The sequence below is a fragment of the Perca flavescens genome, chromosome 17 (assembly GCF_004354835.1).
Source record: "Perca flavescens isolate YP-PL-M2 chromosome 17, PFLA_1.0, whole genome shotgun sequence".
In the NCBI taxonomy this organism is placed as follows: domain Eukaryota; kingdom Metazoa; phylum Chordata; class Actinopteri; order Perciformes; family Percidae; genus Perca; species Perca flavescens.
In genome coordinates, this window is record NC_041347.1 from 10,958,609 (window position 1) to 10,982,532 (window position 23,924).

At 40.6% G+C, this 23,924-nt stretch overlaps 1 protein-coding gene across 1 annotated transcript in view; it reads left to right on the forward strand.

The window, feature by feature from the left end:
- The window catches only part of plpp4 (phospholipid phosphatase 4), a 31,667-nt gene extending 10,675 nt beyond the window's left edge, over positions 1-20,992 (forward strand). Inside the window, exons 3-7 of the mRNA XM_028604190.1 lie at positions 3,115-3,205; positions 9,234-9,297; positions 9,915-10,045; positions 18,976-19,146; positions 20,737-20,992. Of these exons, the coding sequence (XP_028459991.1) occupies positions 3,115-3,205; positions 9,234-9,297; positions 9,915-10,045; positions 18,976-19,146; positions 20,737-20,945 (666 nt within the window). The 3' untranslated portion in view covers positions 20,946-20,992. The remainder of the gene's footprint in view (positions 1-3,114; positions 3,206-9,233; positions 9,298-9,914; positions 10,046-18,975; positions 19,147-20,736) is intronic.
- Positions 20,993-23,924: the final 2,932 nt, after the last annotated feature.

Below are 23,924 nucleotides of genomic sequence, written 5' to 3' on the forward strand. Positions count from 1 at the left end.
TTTACGTTGTCAAACCTTTACATTTTTTGGATACTTTAATGTGTTTCCATTGGCAACTGAAACCCTCATAAGTAGTGCATTCCTCATATGCATACGTCAACTGTTTAATACTCCCAGGAGAACTAATGTATAATTTTAGGTTATGAAGAGCTACTTAGTAAGTAAAATACTGTCAGGATTTGTTAATCTAAAGATCACCCTGCAGTCAACAGTGAACTGGATTCCCTCCCAGTGACAAAGTGATAGCAGCAGCTGTGACTGAAAGGCCGCTGGTACTCAGGGTGCATTTTTTGCCAACGTGACGGATGTCACTAACTGCTGAGTTGCCACATCCATTTTAATACCTATAGTTTTTGAATCAGTGTTAGACTTTTTTTTTTGTTGTTTCTTGTAAACACTATTTAACCAGCATGACCTATACAAGCTGTTTATTCCACTCACTATGCAGTATTGCGTCTAAGGAGACTCTGTTAAATGGGTTTCTATCTGCAGGTGCAACCTCACTGTATCACACTGGGTATAATGTAATGTGCAACAGATTCTCACTCCCACCACTCTTGGTCGGGTGCCTTTGTCTTTGGTATTGACGCTAAAAATGTCCTTTAGCGTCATATAACGCACTTTAACTAAACGTGCTTGGTCGGGACTATTGGCGTCCCTTCTGACGCCATGACATAGTATGTCATGTCTTGCATGGCTGTTTGCAGTGCATGTAAGGCCCAGTTTTAGCACTATGTTGTTCATACAGTAGCTACAGTATGTGCAGTAGGATGTCTGTAAGTTGTAAAGTGACATTTTGACTCTACCAATTACTGTTCAAAAGTATGGAATTTCCTCTTGCCACAAAAGTTTGATCTCATGGTCTTTCATGCTTTTAGGTTGTAGAAAGTCCTCTTTGATGAGATTAGAAGTTGTTTTGTATGAAGGGTTTGCAACAAAAAAAGTCACATTTTGTACATGGAGAACAGATCACTGTAGATTGGTTCAACCAGAGTGACGATTGAAAGGGCAGAAAGAGACAAAGATACCGAATAAAGAATAGAAGAAATCAGCAGTCATTGGTAAAAGAAACTGGAAGCTTACCATCACAATGTGCGCCAATTTAAATAGGAACCCATTCCTGTTTCCATGTCAAGTGCACAAAAATGTCTTTTAAAAATTTGATTTAAGAGGCAACGTCCTGTTGCTTTAGCAAAGCTATTGTTAAAATGTTACAAAAGAAAGAGTAGCTTACTCTAAGGCAGGGAATATCAGCTAAACACACTATGGTCTGACTGTCATTGTCTGTCTCTGTGGCCCAATACCAATGCCCCCCTAAACCCTAAGCCCTGAAGCCTCATAAGTGCGAGAGTTGGTTTAATAGAAAGGGGATAATACTTTGCAACATATCACGTTACCTTGACAAAACATGTACAATTGTAGGTGGGATTTTTTATTTTTACGTTTTTTACTTTCTTTACTGCCAAGGCAATTCAGGGAAAGACTGCCTGATTTGAATGCTTCCAGGCTCACAGAGTGGACAAGAGGTAATTGTCAAATAATCGATTTACTTGTTTTTGTCAAGACAGCATCATAAGTAGTTGCGGTCGCCTTAAAGTCCGTTGGACATTGGGATTGGGCCACAGCAGACATTTTGACTTGTCATAGTAGGAAAAGTACAGGTGTTACTAACAAATGTTCCAGTGAGAATGCATGCTGGCTCACTAGTGAGCCAGGACAATACCAGGATTCTAAAATCAAAGCAGCTGAATGGAATTCAGCCATCATTAATTTGAGTTTTTACACCGGTGCTTTTTGTACTTTGACAAGTCAAAATGTCTTCCATGAAAAAAGCCTATTGGGCCTGTATGTGTGTGTGTGTGTGTGTGTGTGTGGGGGGCTCTCACTCTCCAAGCGCCTCACCTTGCCAACAACTCATCACCTCTCCTTCATATTAACCGTAGCTCTTCTCCCACTGGTCGCAGGTTCATTATCTCAACTACTGATCATCTTCCATCTTCCTGCCTGCTAACCCTTGAGCCACTCATCCTCGTCCAGCCTAGTCTACCATCCATTGCCCCTCTGCCTCAGCCAGCCATCTTCTTCTTACCACTCACCCACCATTGCCTGTAGTCCTGCAATAAACCACAACACTGACAAATCACAGTTTAAACCTATCTAGCCACTGAGTAGCCTGCAGAGGGCCCAAAGAAAAAAGGCATCCCAAAATATTTAGAGCCCAATTGCATCGTTCAGTAATAATCGAGTGTAACTTAACTCTTTTCTGGACTGGAAAACTAATTCAAAATCTAATTCCAACAGCATTCTCCCCTGTCATGGAAGTTTTAATCATTCAATTCTTCTTTTGGGGCAAAAACTAAACTTGTATCTCAGCCATTATTGAAGGAAAGAAGAAAAACATCAATATGACGGGTGATTCCAAACTGTTGCACGGTAGTGAATGTCTGTGCCCATGTCATGATGAAATAAACAAATCGTGGTTAATTTAATTTCTAAGTCAGGTAGTGAGTACTAATTCACAAATGAAAGATGAGCTGGCATATTCGTCTGATTTCCTGGCTAGTAGTAATTGTTAGTGCACTTGAATCCAATTGTGTGAACAAGTTTGGATCCAGCTACTTTAAAAGTGCTGCCTAGGGTACAAAATTAGTTACAAACTGGCAGAGTTACACAAATGTACACATGACTGAACTGATGAACAGCACTTGAGGGAAATTTAGTATGCGTTTTATAATAATGGAACTGAAACTCTGCCTTTGTTTGTACGACCTTTGTTGCTTAAGGCAAAGCAAATATATTAAATTTGGCCAAAACGTAATTAATCCATTCTGAGGCATGAATAATTACCGAGGTGCTGTGGAGGCCCAAATCTTATCAAGTGAGGAGCAGAATTTTCCCTCTTGTGCAGGCAAGAGACCCGGCTGAACAATGAAGAAGCTTGTTTGGCCCCGCAGTTTGCCTTGTTAAAATTAACTCTGAATAATAGGTAGGTTCATTCCCGGAGGCAAAAGTTATTTGACAATTAACCTGCAAAACAGACCCCGCGGAAATGCTGCAGCAGCACATCTCTAATGTCACGATAACTGTACTTTCTTCTTTTTTATTTCCTCCCAGGCAATTTCATTCCTCACCCCACTGGCGGTGATATTTGTGGTGAAGATAATTCAGAGGACGGACAAGACAGAGCTCAAAGAGGCATGTTTAGGTACGTGGAGCCAATTACTTGAAATGTCACAAATGTGATGTTGTTTGTCACAATCTTATGATAGGTCTTAAAATGACAGCATACATATTATAATTGCTGCACATATTGTTGGAGTTTTTTTTTAATAACTACGAAATATAATCTGTCCCCTATGCTACCTGGAAGCATGGGCTAATTGTTCACTTAGAGGTACTTTATTGTGCTTAATAGTACTGATATTTCAACTCTGTGTGCTACAGTCAGTATGCTACCACACAAGTTAGTGTTAATTGCAAAAGCCATGCGTATTTATGAGTGTTTAATATTTGTATTACTATTTTTATTACGCTATTTGTTTGATTTTCACAGCATATGGACATTTCTCTCACACAGATTCCCCCCACCACCAGAAGCTTTGGCACATCTAAGAGCATTAAGAAAGTTGAACACAAATCCATTTAAAGAGACACAGTGATGAATCTGGTAGAGCGAGGCTAGCTCAGTGCATCAGTCCATCGGTGTAGTGATTGCAGAACTGTATAGAACAGAACAGGCCACCTGCAGAGAAGCACTTCCACAAGGCTTTATATTAGTCGTAGAGAAAAACAACCTCCCTCAGAGGAACAAAGACTAAAAGGGAGCCCATTATCCTGACACGATACATGATCATAGTTTTGAACATTTCTTTTGAACTAATGCTGTCTCTAGACCTAATGAGAAAGACCGATCATGAAAGCAGTTTTTGGGCTGGGTGTGCAGTTAAAAAAGTACTGTACTAATTTATTTTTACATCTCAAGCTAAAGTCACAGAATGGTAGCTATCCCTGTATTCCTGTAAATGTATTGGGTTCAAAGTTGGCCCTGAGGGTCGTCTAATTCTAAATTCACAAATCAAATTTTCAAACAGACGTAATTAAGCTGGGAGTTTTTTTTTTTTTTTTTTTTTTTTTTTTGATTTTCTCCCTTGTAATACCAACAGAACTTGGTTTTGCTAATATTGTGCATTTATTGTTTGAAACAGTGCACTCTGCAATCACATCCACGCCTGTTTATTTCCCTTTAGGAGTAAAAAGGACACAATGGGCCTCATTCACCAATATCTTCCTAAGTTTTCTCTTAAATATGTTCTTAAGAAGATTTCTATGACGTGTTCTTAAACAGCAGATTTGTTTGCACCTGTGTTCTTAGGATTGATGAATCCCACGTATTCGTAACTGAAAGCGCGTGCCAGTTGTTCCTAATTAGCATAAGAAAACGCCCCAAAAATTCCCATATATGGACATGACACTTCCTGTGCACCTCCTGGGAGACAGCTTGTCGGAGCTTGTCGGAGCCGCGGTGGAGGAAGTACTGAATCTCAGTACTTAAATAAAAGTACAAATAACCAGAGACATATTTACTTTAGTAAAAGTAGAACGTGTCCACAACCACAAACAAGGCCTGGCTTTTAGGAAAAGTTCCTATCCTAACCATGAAACGGAAATATGTTGTTAGAATCAGAATGCGGTTGGTTTTATTCATGGATGTATTTCATTTTCTTTAACCATGCAAGTAAGCAAATAAAGTGTGTGAAGCAGCGCAAATGGGGAGATGTGAAGAGGTCCAGCCAAATAAATAAGATATGAACGCGTCTTACACAGCCTGGCGGAAGAGTAAACGACGCTGTGGTGAGAAATAGATGGCAACTATGATTTAAAAACGGGAATAATAAAAAAACAAACGTTTTCATTTTCACTTTTACCGGGGCTGTATTACCGAGGGTCAGCGGCGCTGCGCCCGGGCTCTGCAGCACCGGGGCCGGCCTTGGATCAGCGGTGCCCCATATATACAGTATCTACGGCAACCCATATATACAGTATCTACGGCAACCAAACTTTACTGGTGAGAGAAACGTGTGACGTTCAGGAAGACGTTTTGGCAGGGGCGAAACTGATCAGAAAATGTAACGGAACATTGTAGAAATGTAGTGGAGTAGAAAGTATAGATAGTTGCTGCAAAATGTAACAAAGTAAAAGTCAAAAGTAGGCTGTGCACTATTGAGTCTACTTAAGTAAAGTACAGATACGTAAAAAATGTACTTAAGTACAGTTACGAAGAATTTGTACTTTGTTACATTCTACCACTGCATTTCGGCCCTATAACTAGCGACCAATCACCAAAAAACGCAGGATTTAATCAGTTTAATTGCTGATGTAAATTGCAGTGTTAGTGTCTTTTTTGAATAATATGATTTTTCATCAACAAATGATCAGAAATACATTACAGTACAATACTATCATTGTAAACGACTGTAGAATTAAATAAAATGCAGTAAGCAATCATTTGGAGCAAATTGTCATCACTCAAATGTGCGTAAGAGTGCTTTTCAGTGTTCGTAGATTTAGTTCTTAGCTAAGAACAAATCCAAGTTAAGAAAACATTAGTGAATGCCAGAATCTTCGTAAAAAAGTGCGTAAGAAGGGTTTAAGAACACATTTCTTCGTAAGAACGGTTGGTGAATGAGGCCCAATGTTCCCTTTGTAGAGTCGTCCAATAACCCTCTATCATTCCCAAACTCCTGCAGATTAACTGTGTGATTATCCATCAGTCGAGATTTTGAAAGTTTGATTATATTTTCCAAAAGACTTTGCGAGAACGATATTATTCATCATCTTAATGTGAGATCTTGCAGAGGCTTTATTGTTTGGTGTGTGTCCGTGGAGTAATCTTCCAGTTGGCGAGACATTGAGAGATATTTTAATAGCAAGAGTTTGTGTGGTGTCTGCATATCTGGTCTAATTTGTCAAAACTTCAACCAGAGCTTTGATAATGAATATCAAAAATCAAGACACTGTTATAAAATATTTAGACAGTAAGATGTCACTGAGAATTGTTTTGACATGCAGAGATTGGGTTCCAATCAGCCTCAACAGATGGGCTGTCTATATGAGTTGAATGCAAAGGATTTTGGTAAATGATGGCAGAAACGCTGTCTTTACTCAGTGGGTCTCTAATTTCCTGAGACTGAACCCTAGTGCAACCACCACTGCAAACTCTGGGGTATAGGTGCATGTGACCAATTTGGATGACCAGAGGCACAAGCACAATCCTAATGCAGCACAGACCAAAGACACTTACGCTGGTGGAATACATTATGAGGAGGAGGAATGCTGTATCAGCAGGTGCACTTGTGGCGAGCTGCAAGAAAGGCCAATCGCATCAGTTTCTCTCACACCCTTTAAAAATTGCAGATGCAAGGCTAAATTGGAGGCACAAAACCACAAGGCAGAAATATACAGTATAGCACATTACTAATATAGCACCCGGGCTGAGAATGTGTGTGTGTGTGTGTGTGTGTGTGTGTGTGTGTGTGTGTGTGAGAGAATGTGTGTGAGAATGTGTGTGTAGCAACATGGATACTGCTACAAGGTCAGGGGATACATATGTTCGACCAGCTATGCCACTCCAGCTAACTCGGCAGACACTGGTTTGTTTGGTGCGAGGAGGAGGAGGCATATTAATTAATGCTTAAATGACCATCAGACTAAATAGACTATGTATGAGCTGGAGCAATAGATTTATACAGTAAGTGTTTGGCCTGGGATCTGACAAAGCAGGGAATCACATTGTTTAATGTCCCATTTTTCAACTGGTCAAACAGAACATGCCTCAATTAGGGGTTTCATCTGATCTGCCCAGAGTTTGGCCAAATTAACAAGCTGTTAAATAACATTGACAGTCTGCTCCTCTTAGCAGCTCAGGAAGATAATATGCTTGAGCTCTGGCAACGTGGGCTGCATTCAATTGACCTGCAGACTACTGGGATTAACCTGTGAGAGCAGGAACTCTGGCTAATGATGAGTCCTAGTGGATTGCCTCGCAGCTAATTAAATGAACGCACAGTTACAGTGCAATACCCACCTGTCAACCAACAGCAGTCCTGTTTCCCATTACCAAAGTTGAGTTGAAGCAGTGATTGCTTTACAGTTAAATAGGCTCTAAGTAGGTGCAATCATTTCCCAGCACCACTGTGGGGATACCTTTTCTCCCAATTGGTGACTATTTTTTTGCTCTGTCTATAGTGTAGAAATATATTTGGTTTAGAATAAGAATGTCCTGTAGCCTGTAGAGTGAGCCTTGCTGTCTCCTCCTGTCTGGTATGTGTAAGATAAGACAGGTTCAAAGAACCTCTTCGAAGAAGAGAATGAGAGCGATCCCAAGGCTAGCGCGCAACTTCGCTATCTTCTCGGAGACAGAAAGTCCGAGTGATATCCAACCAAATGGCGACCCAGACGCAATGAAGGGAGGAGGAACCTGAAGATGAATAAAAGAATAGGGAAAAGGAAGGTCCGGTGTCAGACCCGGAGAGACTTTGTTGGTGGCTAGGGAGAGAAAGTCTTGAAGGAGCGGCTGGTATGCATCTGAAATATCTGTTTGCAATATCATTTTACTAAAGATTGTTATAGTTTAACTGAATGAATCCTGAGTATTCATTTTCTGTTCTTCCTTTCAACGAATACAATAATTAAAGGGGAAACTTTGAGAAGTGACCGGTGGAGTCAAAAGACTCTGGCCTTTTGAGCCAGAGTAGAATCGGTTGCATCTTTTACTACAATAGTAATGTCAGTATGTCATTGATCTGTCTGTCCACCACTTGTACAGACATTTTTGGTGCCCAGAGTTTAAATGCTAAAGACTTTGGTGGCTTTCCTCTGGGACAGGGGTCTTCAATGTTTTTTAGGCCAATGACCTCTTAGCTGAAAGAGAGACGGAGCAGGGACCTTCAACTAGGTCAAATAGATGGTCTCACATTACCCCTGTTATTTAAGGTCCCATGGCATGAAAATGTCACTTTATGAAGTTTTTTAACATTAATATGCATTCCCCCAGCCTGCCTATGGCCCCCCAGTGGCTAGAAATGGTGATAGGTGTAAACCGAGCCCTGGGTATCCTGCTCTGTCTTTGAGAAAATGAAAGCTCAGATGGGCCGATGTGGAATCTTCTCCTTATGAGGTCATAAGGGGAAAGGTTACCACCCCTTTCTCTGCTTTGCTCACCCAGAGAATTTAGCTCACCCATGAGAGAGAGACATCATGGCTTTCAAACGAGCAAAGTGGCAGTTGGTCAAGGCCCTCTCCTCCTCAATAGCTACAGACACAGAAATGGCACATACTGAGGAAAACTCATTGTGGGACTGGCTCTAGTGGCTGTAATTCTGCACCAAGGCTGAATTTCGGGAAAGAGACTTCAGATACAGTATTAGGGGACCACTAAGGTCTATATAAAAGAGACTTCAGATACAGTATTAGAGGACCACTAAGGTCTATATAAAAGCATCCAAAGAGCACCATGTCATGGGACCTTTAAGTCTCTTTGTATATAGGATTCAGTTTAAGTTTTTTTTTTTAACAAAGGCTGATAGCATTTAGCTCAGAGCACCATTGTGCCAAAGTAGCATCACAAAGCTGCTAGCGAGGCTGTAGACCCTTAGCTTTGTTGAATGATCATTTACATTCAACTAGATCTATTACTGGGAGGGAATAGAAGCACCACATGAGCAGTAATTCACTTCATTTGGTGGCACAGAGGATGTGATTTAACTACAGATGAAAAGATCTATGGGAAGACTATATATGTATTTGTCTATTTCTCTGTGTGTTTGTATGTGTGTGTGTGTGTGTGTGTGTGTGTGTGTGTGTGTGTGTGTGTGTGTGTGTGTGTGTGTGTGTGTGTGAAAGTTAATGTCTGTGTTTTTGAAGCTTTCACTGTGTTTAAAACCTGCTTGCTACTGTTGCTGCTTATAAAGTATGAAAGGCTTCACACATTTATCCTGACAGCCATCTGTCCAGCTGCAGGGGAAATTCCCATGAACCTAATTGGCTTTTTTTATTTGTGCATTATGTCAGAAGAGTAGGCAACCCGCCAGAAGCTGGATTGCACTGATAGTAAAAATCAATTATTTTACTACAGCATCACTATTTCTATGAACGCTGCTCACATTAAAAATGCTGTGTCAACCTCATCTGTGCCTAAGATTATTTGACTGTGTGTGTCAATCTTCCTTCTCCAGCTGTGTCCCTGGCCCTCGCCCTGAATGGAGTCTTCACGAATACTATCAAGTTGATTGTTGGCAGGTATGCTGAACAAACTGAAGCATTCGGGCTTTGTCAGTGATGCTAGAGATTAAACGGACAATTTGAATATTTTGAAGTACTTATCCATAGTCAGTGTATTACCTACTGTAGATGGCTGGTCTGTGTGATTCTGTGACTTTGGTGTTTTAAAGGGTTAGTTTGGATTCACTGTTTTAGTATGGTGGCTTTGAAGAGAATATAGATAACGTATTCAGTTCTCCATCGTAAAGGGTTGTCTAACAGCAAGATAAAGTGGTGAAAATATTCTAAATATAGCGTACACTTAAACTGATATTGACTTTTTTTTTTGGTGGGCATTTTTTAAGTTGGCTATAATACGTTTTGCTGCTGTCTGTGTTACATTGCTTAGCTTATGTGTCAGTACTCCTGCTTCTCTAAACTGTGGGCGTACCAACCGCCATCTACTGTAGGTAATACACTAAACATGGATAAGTACCTCATACAACCCCACTTCAAAATATCCAAACTATCCCTTTAATTTGTAGGCTCTCACATTTTCAGCTTTCACTTACTAGATTTATGGACAATGAATTGTTTGACAAGTAAATGGAATTATCGCCATCAACGACACTTCGGGGGTTATTTATGATTTTCAGACCCAGGCCCGATTATTTCCAGCGTTGTTTCCCTGATGGACAAGTAAAGGGGGATGCGAGGATGCTGTGCACCGGAGAGCCAGATCTAGTCTCTGATGGACGCAAGAGCTTCCCCAGCAGCCATTCCTCCTGTGAGTACCAGTTTTCAGTCCAAGCTGTTCACCATCCAGCACTTGCAACACAAAGCCAAAAGATATCAGAACTCATACAATGAGTCATTAAAACTGCATGCAACTGTAGCTATTCACTCAGTGGGATCTCGACACTCTGAGCAACATTTCACCAGGTAAAAAATACCCATGTGTGCTGACTGCGTGTGCAGAAGGTGTTTACTTCACATTTCAACATGATGATCTCTTCAAAGTTAATTACAACATGTAGCGACGAGTTGCCATTCAATTTATACATCCCGAAGCAGCTCGTCGAGACGCTCACGGGTTTGGTTGATTGAGTCAAGCGCATTTAATCTTGCTCGTTTGGTGTACGGCTGAGTGTTGAATGCACAGCTACTGTTTCAGTTTCATTGGACTTCCTGCTGTGTTCAGCTGTGCAGGCCAATTGGGGACACTGGACATTTTTTTTTTTGACCATATTGCTTTCCAAGCTGCTTTCAGTTTCAGCAGGATGTTAAATAATTCACATGTTTTTCTTTTGTCCGGCAGATGAATGTTGAGTGGTGTGCATGGAGTGTTTGCTGTCGGCCACACAGATGTTGAATAGCTGCTCAGAATTACTTGGTGCACCAGGCATGTGAAGACACATCTAAGATAAAACATACTGGTTACTGCATGGCTTTGAATTTCTTTTCTGTCTTGCTCTTGCGACTCAGAAAAGTCCAACAACAGTAAAATGTTTACACTAGAGTTACACTGAATTTGCAAAATGAAAGAATATATCTGTATATCCTCCAGTGAGCTGTGCCCAGACTGTTGCTTGCTTGATATTTATATTGTTTGCTTTTGTTCAAACATCCTTATTACATTTTCACCCTGGATGCACATTCACATTTAACAAGGTAATTATGCAGAATTCCTAAGTACTGCAGGAATGTGTAAATAAAAATGCATACAAACGGTTGGCATCCAATTGATGCATTTAATTGTCACAAGTTGAAAAGAAGTACATATCTGTGGTGCTGTGAACATGTTGAATCTCCACATTACTTCTTTCACTTGAACACATCTTCCTATATTTAAAGTAATAATCTTGAAGATTTCCTTTAAATACATGTCTGTTAAGGAATGTCAGGAATTTCCCCAGTGCGGGATTAATAAAGTCTATCTTATCTTATCTTAAGTCCCTATTAGAGATGCACCGATTACAACTTTCTAGGCTGATTCCGATTCCGTTAGGTCAGCCGATACCGATTTTAGCCGATTCCGATTTCATATTTTCTAACCACTTTACAGCACACACAAATATTTATTTTCTATTTTCTTTAATAGAACATTTTGCACGGAACATAGAACATTTTTTGAACAGATAATGGATCACTATAAAATAGAATTAAATAAATTTCTCCTGGTGTGGGAAATTCACACACATCTAAAGTGCAATGTTAGAACCATTTCCTTCTTTTCACATCCAATACCAACTAAAAAAAATGTGATTTTGGTTGTTGTACTCATTTGTTTGTGTGGAAAGATGGATACGATTTTCACTGCTGCTCTAATTTCATGTTGTTTTAAAGTGATGTTTTAGCATAATGTTAAAGTTGCATATACTTCTCAGACACATGCTTTAAGAAAGAAATGCTTTGAAGTGCTGGCTGTGACCCATTAGAAATAGCAGAGGACATTTCTCTGTAATTTACTGCAGCACTGTGTATGGATTACATCCATCTCCGCAGCAGCTCTAATAGCCTTATGTTGTTGCGCTGTGAGTGAGAAAGTGATTGAGGGAGCTGTGCTACGAGGGGGGGGGGGGGGGACACAGGGAGCAACCGTATGCCAGCATGTCTAGAGAGCAGAAGAAATCCAATTTCCTGTCTGTGTCCCCTTTCACCAGGACACTGCTTGTTGGACCATGCATATGTTACAGATCTTTTACCCAGACAATTCTGGCAATGGACAGGGAATAAGGGCAGACCATGGGGCAGACCGATAGCAAAAGTGGCATCTGGATGTATTGCAACACTACTTCTGGTATGAAGCCTGAGACACACAGACTATAGGTAAAATAAACAGTTTTTGCATGCAGAGACTCTGCATGGTAAAAATAAAACCCAAACTAATCCATCAAGATCAGCCAGGACAAAAATAGAAACATGCACTTTGCTTTAGTGTTTGATGACAGCTATTAAAAAAAAAAAAAATAGAAACACAAACTATTATTGCATTTCAAAGTTTTTAAAGCTGCTCAGGTTCTCTGTGATTTCATTATTTTCTTCACTTCATGGCAAAGTAGCATTCATTGGAGTAGACAGGTCCCAGAAAGAGAAAAACAAACAGATAAATACTAACTCCCTTGAACCCACTGCACCAATATACACAGCTGCAAAGCAAGCAGGCCCTGAAGCATTAGCTGTAGCTCGTCCCCTTCTTATTCATATTCATCTCACATCTCTTCCTGTGCATATTAAGCCATTAGATATGATAAAAAAAACAATGAATCCTGTGAGAGGGACCTAATCACATCTTTGAATCTCCACATTACTTCTTTCACTTGAACACATCTTCCTATATTTAAAGTAATAATCTTGAAGATTTCCTTTAATACATGTCTGTTAAGGAATGTCAGGAATTTCCCCAGTGCGGGATTTATAAAGTCTATCTTAGCTTATCTTAAGTCCCTATTAGAGATGCACCGATTACAACTTTCTACGCCAATTGCGATTTTCTTTGAGTTAGGCCAGCCGATACTGAGTTTATATTTTATATTTTCTAACCACTTTACAGCACACACACATATTTATTTTCTATCTTTTCTTTAATAGAACATTTTGCACAGAACATAGAAAATTTTTTGAACAGATCATGGATCACTATAAAATAGAACTAAATAAATGACTCTTGGTGTGGGAAATTCACACACATCTAAAGTGCAATGTTAGAACCATTTCCTTCTTTTCACATCCAATATCCCCAAAAAAAAAATGTGATTTTGGTTGTTGGTGTCGTCCCTCCACGCCCTACTTTTTCCTAGCAGGTGTTGCATATTGCAAACTTGTTATCACGTGCACACATGCTGAAGAATTTCCAAACAGCTGACATGTTGCAGGTTAATTCACGAGGTTCCCTACATGTGCGAGAATAGCGCGGACACGCGCTTCACACCGCAAGCAGGTACGCATGGCGGAAAAGTCCGCGTGTGCGTGCGTCCTTGAGAACTGTAACTCGTATAACTTATGTCGTCAGTTAATTGTAGCATTGACCGGCATGAAATCGGCATATGTCAGACAGACCTGCCGGTCGCCGGTCATGGCCGAGTACGTGAAAACCGGCCAATTCCGGTCACCGGCTGGTTTGTTGATGCATCTCTAGTCCCTATCTAACACAATGGGGATTGAGCCTATGGCTCACTGATAAAATCCCTTGCATTTGATTGGAATGTCCATCAAATTAGTTCAGTATCTAGAGAGAATGACACTCTCCTATGTTTACTATAACTCACTCAGGAACACTTGAGTCCGTCTGGAGTGTCCGAAGAGGTTGAGAATCAGCTTGTGTTGGAGTGCTACTGCAATTATACAGCTAATAAAGAGCTCCTGTTGGGCTTTTGTATGTCAATGGGTGAAATAGATTAAGAGCCCACTGGTTGGTTAATATGCATTGCTTCTGATGGGAGGCAGAGGGGTGTCTCACGGGTTCTTGCAGGGGTCAAAGGTCAAATCAGAAATGAGAGAGAAGGAAGATGGCTGGGAGATGGAAAACAGAACTGCTTCTGTCAGTAATTGGTTAGACAGGTTGTGTCTGCGTGTGGTCTGGTAGTTCAATGATATATATTTTAACAGAAATACTGGGGAGAAAGGTGAAGAGACTGATATTATCCATTAGACTTTGCAGAGGCATTGACCAGAGCATGACACCACTCTTTGAATCTAGAGCCGAACCCTGTACTTTGAAAGAGCACTTATCTACTTTGAAATGTATTTAAACCATTTTGTGTGAGGTTCTACCCAGTTGTCGCCCAGCCAACCTCCCTCACAACTGACCCCTTCCATCGCTACCATACTTACACACAAAATGAAGTCATACTGAGCTCAAACGTACTTTTAGCTCAGAATGAGCTGTTTGGTGCATTTAAACTGAACGCTGGAGCGTTTCGTCGCATAGTCCGGTTCGTTTGGGGTGGTGAGCTGACCCGTCGCCAGACCTCAGTCTTAAGGGGGGCATATCAAATACATGGGAGGGCACAATTATTATTAGCGTACAGTACGTATATTTATAATAATCATATACTCTTGTTATACTATTTGCACGTAATCATCACGTTAAACATAACCAACAGCAATATGACCAGGTAGCCTATATAGCCTACAACACATTACATAGAAGCAATGTTATGAATATCCATAAAACACTTGACTATACAACATATTAGATGTAACACCAGAAGAATCTCTCAAACATTGCATTTTAAAGCAGTCAACAGAAGGATATGCATGGCTATGCATGTGTCATGCGACACACACGCACGCACGTACACACGCGCACAGAGACTTTGAACCTACCGGTACTTTGAGTGGAGGCAGCCTGTCCTCTCTCCAGTCCCTCCTGTCATTTGAAGCTGCATGCTTATTTAAGCCCTTGTCTGTAAATCTTAAACCCCTTAATGAAGAAAGTCGCGTCCGATGATACAGATGTGAATTTCGTGCAGGCATAACAAAATGCGGAGTCCTTTTCCACCGAGTAGCCCACGCAAGCCAGTCCCTGTTCAAATACCAGCTAGAGGAAAATTATCATTTTTTTTTTAACCAAACATTTTGACTGGATATTTCCTCAACACAACCTGTTTGGGTTTGTCCGTCACACCCCCTGATTCAACAGTTAGTTGTGGCCCAAATGCTGCCCCAGTCGCAGTTGCACTTGACCTGCAGGTCCTGCCAGGCCCAGGGTCGGGCTCCACGGAGCTACTAGCATCAGGCTCAGACTGTCGTCCAGGGGCTCCTTCTCCAACGACAACATCAGGAGGAGAATGTTGGTGGGCTTTTCAACCACTTACGGATATCCATGACGAGCTGAAGCGAATGCCGGCGAAAACTCATCCAGCTTTCAAAAATGTGCGGTAACTGTTGAGCGGCTACACTGACGTAGGCTACGTCACGTCGTAGCCTAACTTTCTTTTTAGTAAGGCCGTGATAGGCTGTTGCAGTGTAGATTCCCATCAATCAAACAAAAATCACACCATTGTTTATTGATATTTTTTATGTTTTAATGATAAAGAATGCAACATTAATGCAACACAAAATTAGCAACTATGATAATATAAAATTAAAGTAATTTTTTTAAGAGGTCTGTGCCTCAAGTGGGGGGGCACAATCATTTTTGGGAGCGGGCCCGGCCCCCTATGGCCCGCCCATAGCGACGGGTGTGGTGGTGAGAAAGCTCATTCTAACTCTGGTCCACTTGAAAACGGGGGTCTCGGTTCGGGTGTCACATAGAGGATTGTTAATGTTTTCATACTGGTTTGAAATGCCTTCATAATGTACCTACATACACATGGAATTATTGTGTTGATACTTATTGCATATTGTTCTGAAACTGATATATATATATATATATATATATATATATATATATATATATATATATATATATATATATATATATATATATATCTCAATTCTACCTTGTTTACAGAAATCACCCCATGTGCTCTCTAAAAAAGTGCATTCAGACTTCGTCTTCACTTGCATCCTCTGAACAAACCTGTGTTTGTTTGAAGATGAAGAAAGCAATCGCACTGTACTCATCACTCTAATTAGGCATCTTTGTTTTGTCTAGGGGGAAATACTCGTCGAGGCTTTTTAATTGCACAAAGCGGATTTCTTACCAAGATGTTTTTCCTTTTGTTAGCCTCCTCTCTATCCTCTGGTCTTTCAGGGTCCCCTGCTGCCTCTTGGGGAGCATCCTTCAGTGGTTGCTGGGTACACCTAGTATTCATTGTGTCACCCTACTGCTGAAAATGTTTTGGCTTAGTTAATTATGCTAATTTTAAATGAAGAAATGTGTTTATGTGCGCATGTAGATGTGTGTGAGGGACACACACTTGCTGTCCCCACTCATGTATTATGCATATCCCCGAAGCATTTCTATTAGTGTAGTCCTCAAGATGTTGACTCACCGTGTCTGCAAACATATTGTCTGTATGCAGTATTGAAATAAAACATGCACATTTACTGCTACAGTGAACCATTTTCCTTATGATACCTTTTTAAAAAACACAATATTGCTTAGTTTCATTAAATCTATTCATATAGTGTTACAATTCTAAACTAGTCAACAGACCAACAGACTAGTCAACAGAATATTGTTCACTTCATATGTTTCTGTCTTTATTACAACTTAGATTAAATTGCCATAAAAGCCCAATACTTAAAAAAGAGACACATAGGTTTTAAATGGACCATTAGCACAATTTTGGAGCCTAAAACCTATAATGTCTAATAACCAAAAACACCCTCTGAGAGTTTGGTGACCTGTCCACCTTGTTTCCTTGCTTTGTTTTCAAAGCATTCTTGGATAAGCTCCAGCCCTTATCACTCTGAATGAATAATTACAACAAGTAATAGTGGTAAACTGGGTCTCTGCTGGATCCCCAGCTTTGTTTTGTGCACTTAGAAATAAATTGAATTTGGGAGATGGATTTGATTAATACAAAAAAAAAAAAAACAAGTAAGAAACCAGAATAAGCTATGTATTGTTCAAGTAATCCAGATGACATTGCATATTGAGATAAGGAAATAAATGTTTTGATCTCTGCTCTGGTGGATCGCAGCTTGATAGAAACTTGAAAATGTGTGATTTTCTCATGTAAAAGTGCTGTGGGGTTTTCCACAGTTAAAGTGTTTAGTCAGATTTACTTGTTCATGGATAATTTAGTTCTGTCTATTCAAATGAGTAATGTAATCATCTAAGCAATGGTTAGAGCTATTAAAATGAATGGTGTGAGCTTCTGTGTGATTGGAAAAGTGGAGAGGTCGCCCAGAAGTGAGATGTATGGGCCCCGAGGGATGCTGAGGCTGCGAGTCTCAGATGGGTTGTTCATGACCTCTGAACAGAGCTGGACTGATGAACTGAGCCAGAAAGCATGAAAGTAATGTGTTGTTGTCTGTTGAACCTATGTGGCATACTTTATGGGTGGTGATAATGACTTTTGTATAACACAAGGTGTCAATTAATTTTTAACATATTTTATTCTCTCCACATGGATTTATATAATTGGCAAAATGTATTAACTTGGTTAATCTAGCCCTGGGTGAATTCAGTTTCCAAAATTCTATGAACTACTGGTCCACTTTAAAGCTTAAGCTCTTAAAAGGGGACCCATTGGCCAAATTTAATCTTGCCACCTTAACCACCATATGGTTTCTAGTAAGTAAGATTGTATAGGCCACCCATTTGGCACATACAGTCAGCAATACAGGATCCATTTATTTAAGCTGGGCCAATTCAAGGCCATGTTAACAATATGGGTGAATTGCCATGACATTCTGCCCAGACATTCATGGTTACCAGACGATGACGCCTACTGACTTTGACGATCCCCTGAATTTTCCTTGAGCACCACCATCAGGTTAACACTTTTGGTATGTGAGTGAAATCCTTGAAAAATCATTAACTTGGATATGAAGGCTGCAACAACAAGAAAACACAGTGCACCACACATACCTATGTGGAATCCAACCAAAGTCCCATATTAGATTCAGTTCTGTTAAAGTATCCAATATAGGAGTCATTTTTTAAAATGCAACCAAGCAAACTACATTACATCCATAATTCCCAACCCAATATCAGCCCATACCAGCCATCCAATACATTGGTCTCAATTGCCTGATGGAAATTGCTGAGCTCTTGTAATAGAGCCAACTCCTGCTCCCTGGCAGCAGGACAGCCACTGAGACAGCTGGGCTTTCTGCCTCTGCCCTTTCTTCACACCATCCTTTCTCTCTCTCTCTTCGTCTCTCTCTCTCTCTCTCTCTCTCTCTCTCTCTCTCTCTCTCTCTACAGGCTACACATGTGTCCGGGTGTCCTATTCCTGGCCTGGTTTGTGGGTTGAGTGACAAATGGGCATCTGATGGGTGCTGATGGGTGCTGTTTGGCCCGCTGCAGCAGTAAACTAATGACGCTCTCTCAGCACAACCTTTCAATTCATACAATTAGACCTCTGCTGTTTCTCTTACACTAACCACCATCAACTAAGACCTCGATCAGCACAGCGCTACCAGCAGCTTAGCTTTCACTGCGACGTCAGACTCTCAGGCTATTGGTGGGCCAGTGCAGAGGAGGTGTAATAATTGTGTAATTTGGGACTGACATAGTCTCCTCTCTTATCTCAGTTCGGCAGTGTTTGCATAGAAACCAGTCTTTAGGAATCTTATTTTGTACTGTGTATTGGCTCAGGGATGCACACTGACGCCACATTCAAACTTGCATCGCATCGCGTGATAAGTCTCCATCAGGGTTTTGGTTGTGCTTAGTATAGCTGTGTAGATGCGGATGTCTGTTTGTCTTCACCTGCTCTTAGTTACCTGTTGCACAGAGTGATTTAATACGGAGGCATCCTTCCTACAGACTGAATTTTCATTCCTTAGTGAGCTTACCTGCGAGTGGTTGGCAGTGGACAGGCTGCTTTGTTACCTTTGTTACCTTTTTCTGTCTAAAATGCTTTGTCATCACACTATAGCTGTCCGTTTCATTGTTGATTTCATTATTTTGCACTAACTGTTGCACAATTGTCCCTCATGCAGTGTAACTGACTTTTACAAGAAAGTCCATTGAGACAGTTTATGTCTTCGCTGATATACAAGAGGAGAGTTTATGTGAATGCTGTAATGTACATTTCAGTGTTGACCCTCTTTTCTTCTTTCTCTTTGTCTGCCCACTTCTCTGCTTGCTAGTTGCATTCTCCGGACTTGGCTTCACCTCCTTCTACCTGGCGGGGAAGCTGCAGTGTTTTACGGATCAAGGTCGAGGGCGTAGCTGGCGTCTCTGTGCCACGGTGCTGCCTCTCTACAGTGCTATGATGATTGCACTGTCCCGGACCTGCGACTACAAACACCACTGGCAAGGTCCGCCTAACAGCTCAGACACGGGACACATGAATAGGATTTTCATGTATTAATCAGAATTTCAGCAAAAATGCTGCTTTGTTAAAAACTTACATAGTGTTATATCTGCTTGTGTCAGCCTGAGAAGGATTGCTGTGCGGAAGTCTTTTTCAATCACACCTGACTCGAGGCGTTTTTATAATTATTATACAGATTATTTATAAGTCAAACTCAGGGTGCTGTAATTTAAACATGTATCAGAATGGCTGATCAACGAATCGAGGAAAGGCTAAAATTAACTGTACAGTAAATCCGGCTGGGCAGCTTGCTTTTTTTGCCCCACAGACTGAAAATGGTGTTGGTTAAAATGCTATTTTTTGTCTGCTATAGCATTTTGATTTCCTGAAAAGAGCCTGAGATGACAATGAGGTGGCATTTAATTTAGCAGCCTGGAAAGAATATTATTATTACAAGCTGGAGTTTTTGCATTTCTGGTCTGGAAGAACTAGAAGGAGACTTTTTGGGGACAGAGGGAATGCATATGTGGTTGGGGTGCGGGAGAGAATATGACAGCTCTGTCGTATGGTGTTAATTAGTTTTAGAAGCCATATGTTCATGGGGAGCAGGGCAGCTACAAAACAGACAACTATTTTAACAACCAGGGTGTACAACACATAGAGCAGTTACATGCAAGCCAACCACTTTTTTAGTCCTCCTAGTATATCTTGGCTCTGCACATACTTTTTCTCCTCCCTCTCCCTGGCAGACTGTAAGTAAGCAGCAATGGTGCAGCCCATTAAACTCGAGGGGGCCCCAATCTGCACTCAGTGTAAACACAAGCTGGGAGCTCCCATTAGCCATGGGTGCTGAGCCATGTTTGATGGATTATATTCTCACCATCCCTTTTCGTACTTTGGAGGTGGGCTCAGTCTGTCATCCGGGGGGGAAAAGGCTTGGTTTCTATCAATGAGGCCACCAAAACTAATATATTGCATCAAGTCACAGTCTATTAAATTCAGCTGACAGCAGTCGATGAAACATTCACAGAGCAAGCTCATGCATTGTATAGTTTACGAATGGTGGAAATCGAAAGAATATTATATTTCATTTCACCCAGAAGGAGAAAACAAATGGAGTACGGTGAGCGCTATATGGAGAAATACCATTTTTGATATTATGGAATCCTGTACTTTAGCTGTTCCAGCCACCAGCTGACCATGTCATATTGATCTATACCCAACAATATACTCCATGATGAAAGTAGCCTTAATATTCAGCATGGCAGTGTGATATTATATGATGTATTATAGCTTAAAGGGGGGGCAGGTATAATTCCAAACTGTTCAGCGTAGATGACAAAATGACAGAGACAGCCTGTCCAGAGGCAAGAACAGAATCATGGCTTTGCCTTTCAGTTTACTTTCATCATGCTCTAAACTAGCCAGGAATGATAAATGCTCACTGGAACACTATTGCACATACAGTACAGTGAAGTAATGCCTAATCGATTGTGCTCATTCCAAGTACAGGTGTTATTTTTCTTCCTCCGCATAAGCTAAATTTAACTGTATATGCATCCCTTCAAATATACGTGTTTGTGTGACTTTGCAGACGCCTTTGTTGGAGGAGTGATTGGGTTGCTGTTTGCGTACATCTGCTATCGCCAGCACTATCCACCCTTTCTGCACACGGACTGCCACCTGCCTTATGCCAGTCTGGCTGCTGCTGCCCACACGCCCTCGCATCCCCAGGACGACCCATTGCCCACTGACAATGCCACCACCCTTCCCCTGGAGGGCTTGACTGAAGGGCCAGTATGACTAGTGTCCACCACCGAGACTACCCCCAACACCCTCACCACGCCACTGAACCCACCTCCCCATTCCCAGTGACTGACTGGCTCTTCTATACATTCCAGTGGACAATGATACACCTCTCCCATCTCCATACTGTTGCACCCTGTCTCGGTGACACCTACATTTCTTTCCGTTTGTTTCGTTTTTTTTATTATTATTATTATAATATATCTGGATCTTGCTCAGCAGCCGTCAAAGTCTATATTTAGATTTATCTACGAATATGGGACATCACCGCTGAGAGGGAAGAGAGAAAATCATGTTGAAAACCAGTGAAAAAAAAAGTCTTACTAATGGCTGTGAAGGAAGATGAAAACATTGCTAGTTTTTGCTGGGATTGTTTTGGCTTAATGAGAAATGTGGTTTGGCAGGTTGTTTCTTATTTATTGTTTGGCTGTTAAAGGATTAGAAGAGCAGGTTGGGGAGATTCTGAGAAATCCCCTGAAATGTCACAGCAATCAAATGAAACCAGTTAAACTATTAGATTATTATATGTTGTATGTCACACTATGAAACAAATTATGATGCTGCATTTTCATTTAAAATCCAAGGACTTGGGCACTGCTTTTAGTGATTTTTGCAACATAATGCTAGATATAGAACCTACTTGTACCAAGTAAGAACCAAGTATTTAATGTTACCTAACTTTACTCTTCTGCACTCACCCATGTTTTTGTTATTCCATTTCTCCCCATTCTCTTGGGGGCTTGTATAGTTTTCAAGTGCAGTCCTACATATCACCCCTTCCCTTCTTCTCTTCCTCTCCTTGACACCATCCAACTTTATTTTCCACAATCCCTGCATTTAGCAAATGTTCCCAGAGGTTGCACGGAGACATGAACTGAAATTGTAGCGCGATGAGTGCAGTCTAGTACAGGCGGGTGGGAATGACGTGGTGAAAGTGTGTCTGGACAGGCACAAGCTCAAATCTGATCCTGCATTAATCCTCATTAAGTAAGGTCAGCCACGGCTGCTTATGAGCACATTAGGACTGTATGAGGTGCTCCACGGATTGACTGAGCATTGCAAATGGCTTTCAGCCCACTGTAGCCCCACAAATAGACAATCTAGTATTCAGGAGACGACAGGCCTGAACCCGGGGGCAGTGATGGAGATGTATTATTCATCCATTAATGTTCCATTATTTATGAAAATTTCCAGCCTTAATTTAGGGACATCACGTCAAAACAAACCAACAGACACCAAAGATTTGTAGTTTTTTTTTTCCTGCTTGGGTTGTATGCAACCTGTTATGCTTTATTAAACAATATGACACATAGCCAGATTACTGGTTCCCTATCAACAAAGCAATTTGTAGCCTCTTACAAGTTTTGTCTGAAAGGATGGATCATTTTGTTGCCTTGGTTACTATGTCTTTTTTGCCATTGCTGTGACATAAATGGGAAGGTGCAATCTCAGTTTACCTCTATTGCCCAACCAAGCTACATAGGAAGGCGACGATTATATATTTGCACTGAAAAAGTGAAGGGTGAAAAAACAGAACATATAGCACATCAAAACGGCATGATATGAAACAAGCAGCAACCCAAATTTAGAAGGTTATTTTGTTATTTTATTATCTTGTCAGAATGTTAGTCAAGCCTATTTGTACATTTCTCTCCACTGTCAAAAGACCACACGTTTTTATCTGAAACAGCCGCACCTTCAGCTGCTGTTTTCTTACACAGAGAAAGAAAACTTCTTTTATTAAACACAATTTACTCAAATGAGCCACAGTTAAGCCTCTCTCACTAATGCAACCAATTGGCAGCTTCTGTGTGCGTTCAGATTTTGATAAGGCCTGTCCTGCACGGATGCAATACAAATTACTTTACACAGAATGAACAGCAGCACCGGCCTGGAGATTTGTGACTGTGAGATTTTGACACCTAGAGACAGATTTGGGGATGAAATGATTGTGACACAGATGCATTGTGTTCTATAGACCTGCATTCGCCTGACTTGGCGGCCCGATGTTTGTACTTCATTATGTATTGTATGTCATTTTAGTATTATCCTATTAGATGGTGCAGTGTATATTGGGAAAAAATGTTGTTCAGGAGTCATGTCTGTAACAGTATTTTCACTTTATCCACAATGGATGTGCGTTTGCCTTCAAATCATTCCATGATTTGTTTTAATTTGGTGCTATAGATACTTTTTTAGCAGTAGGTGTCACTTTTTTTTCAAATGGTGAATGCGTCATTTTGACATGAAAGTTCAATCATTTTCTACAGAGAAAAAAATATTATATTAAAGTACATATTTCTTTTCTTTTTAAATCATATGCTCAAGGGCAACCAGTGCTTGTTATTCTGTGGATTCTGTCATTTCACCTTCCCATGGACTGAAGGGATAAAAGTAACTAAAAAAACAAGATTTATGAAATATTACCAATTATAATGAATAGATGTCTGAAGAAAAAATAGAGTGTAAGACTTATGAATCTTTGTTCATGGCATGCCAGTTCCATTTGTGAGAAAAGACTGTTTTCTATGAATAAGCATGTATGGCCTTGAGAACTCTTTGAGCTGTGTTTTGCTGTTTATATACTTTATGTACAATAAAGGACTGCAGCTGTGTGGAATGTGTCCGTGAAGAAAACAAAGGAGCCTAATATATCTTGTAATTTATTCCTGTGATGGGAACTATTAACCCTACTGATTTGGATTCAACATATCATTGGCAAATAAAAGGTTTGAGGATCTGAAAAATGTCCACCCTGTAATGAGAACATAAGTATTTCTATATTATTACTTATTATATGTAAATGAACAATCTGACATGATGCGTCCACAGACCTTTGAATGATCTGTATCCCAAGTTCAGTCCAATGAATGTATGCTTCAATGGATCTACTGTCAGATTTCACAGTGCTACTGCAGTTGAGTGTGTGTGTGTGTGTGTGTGTGTGTGTGAATGTAACTCTGTTCTAAATGTATG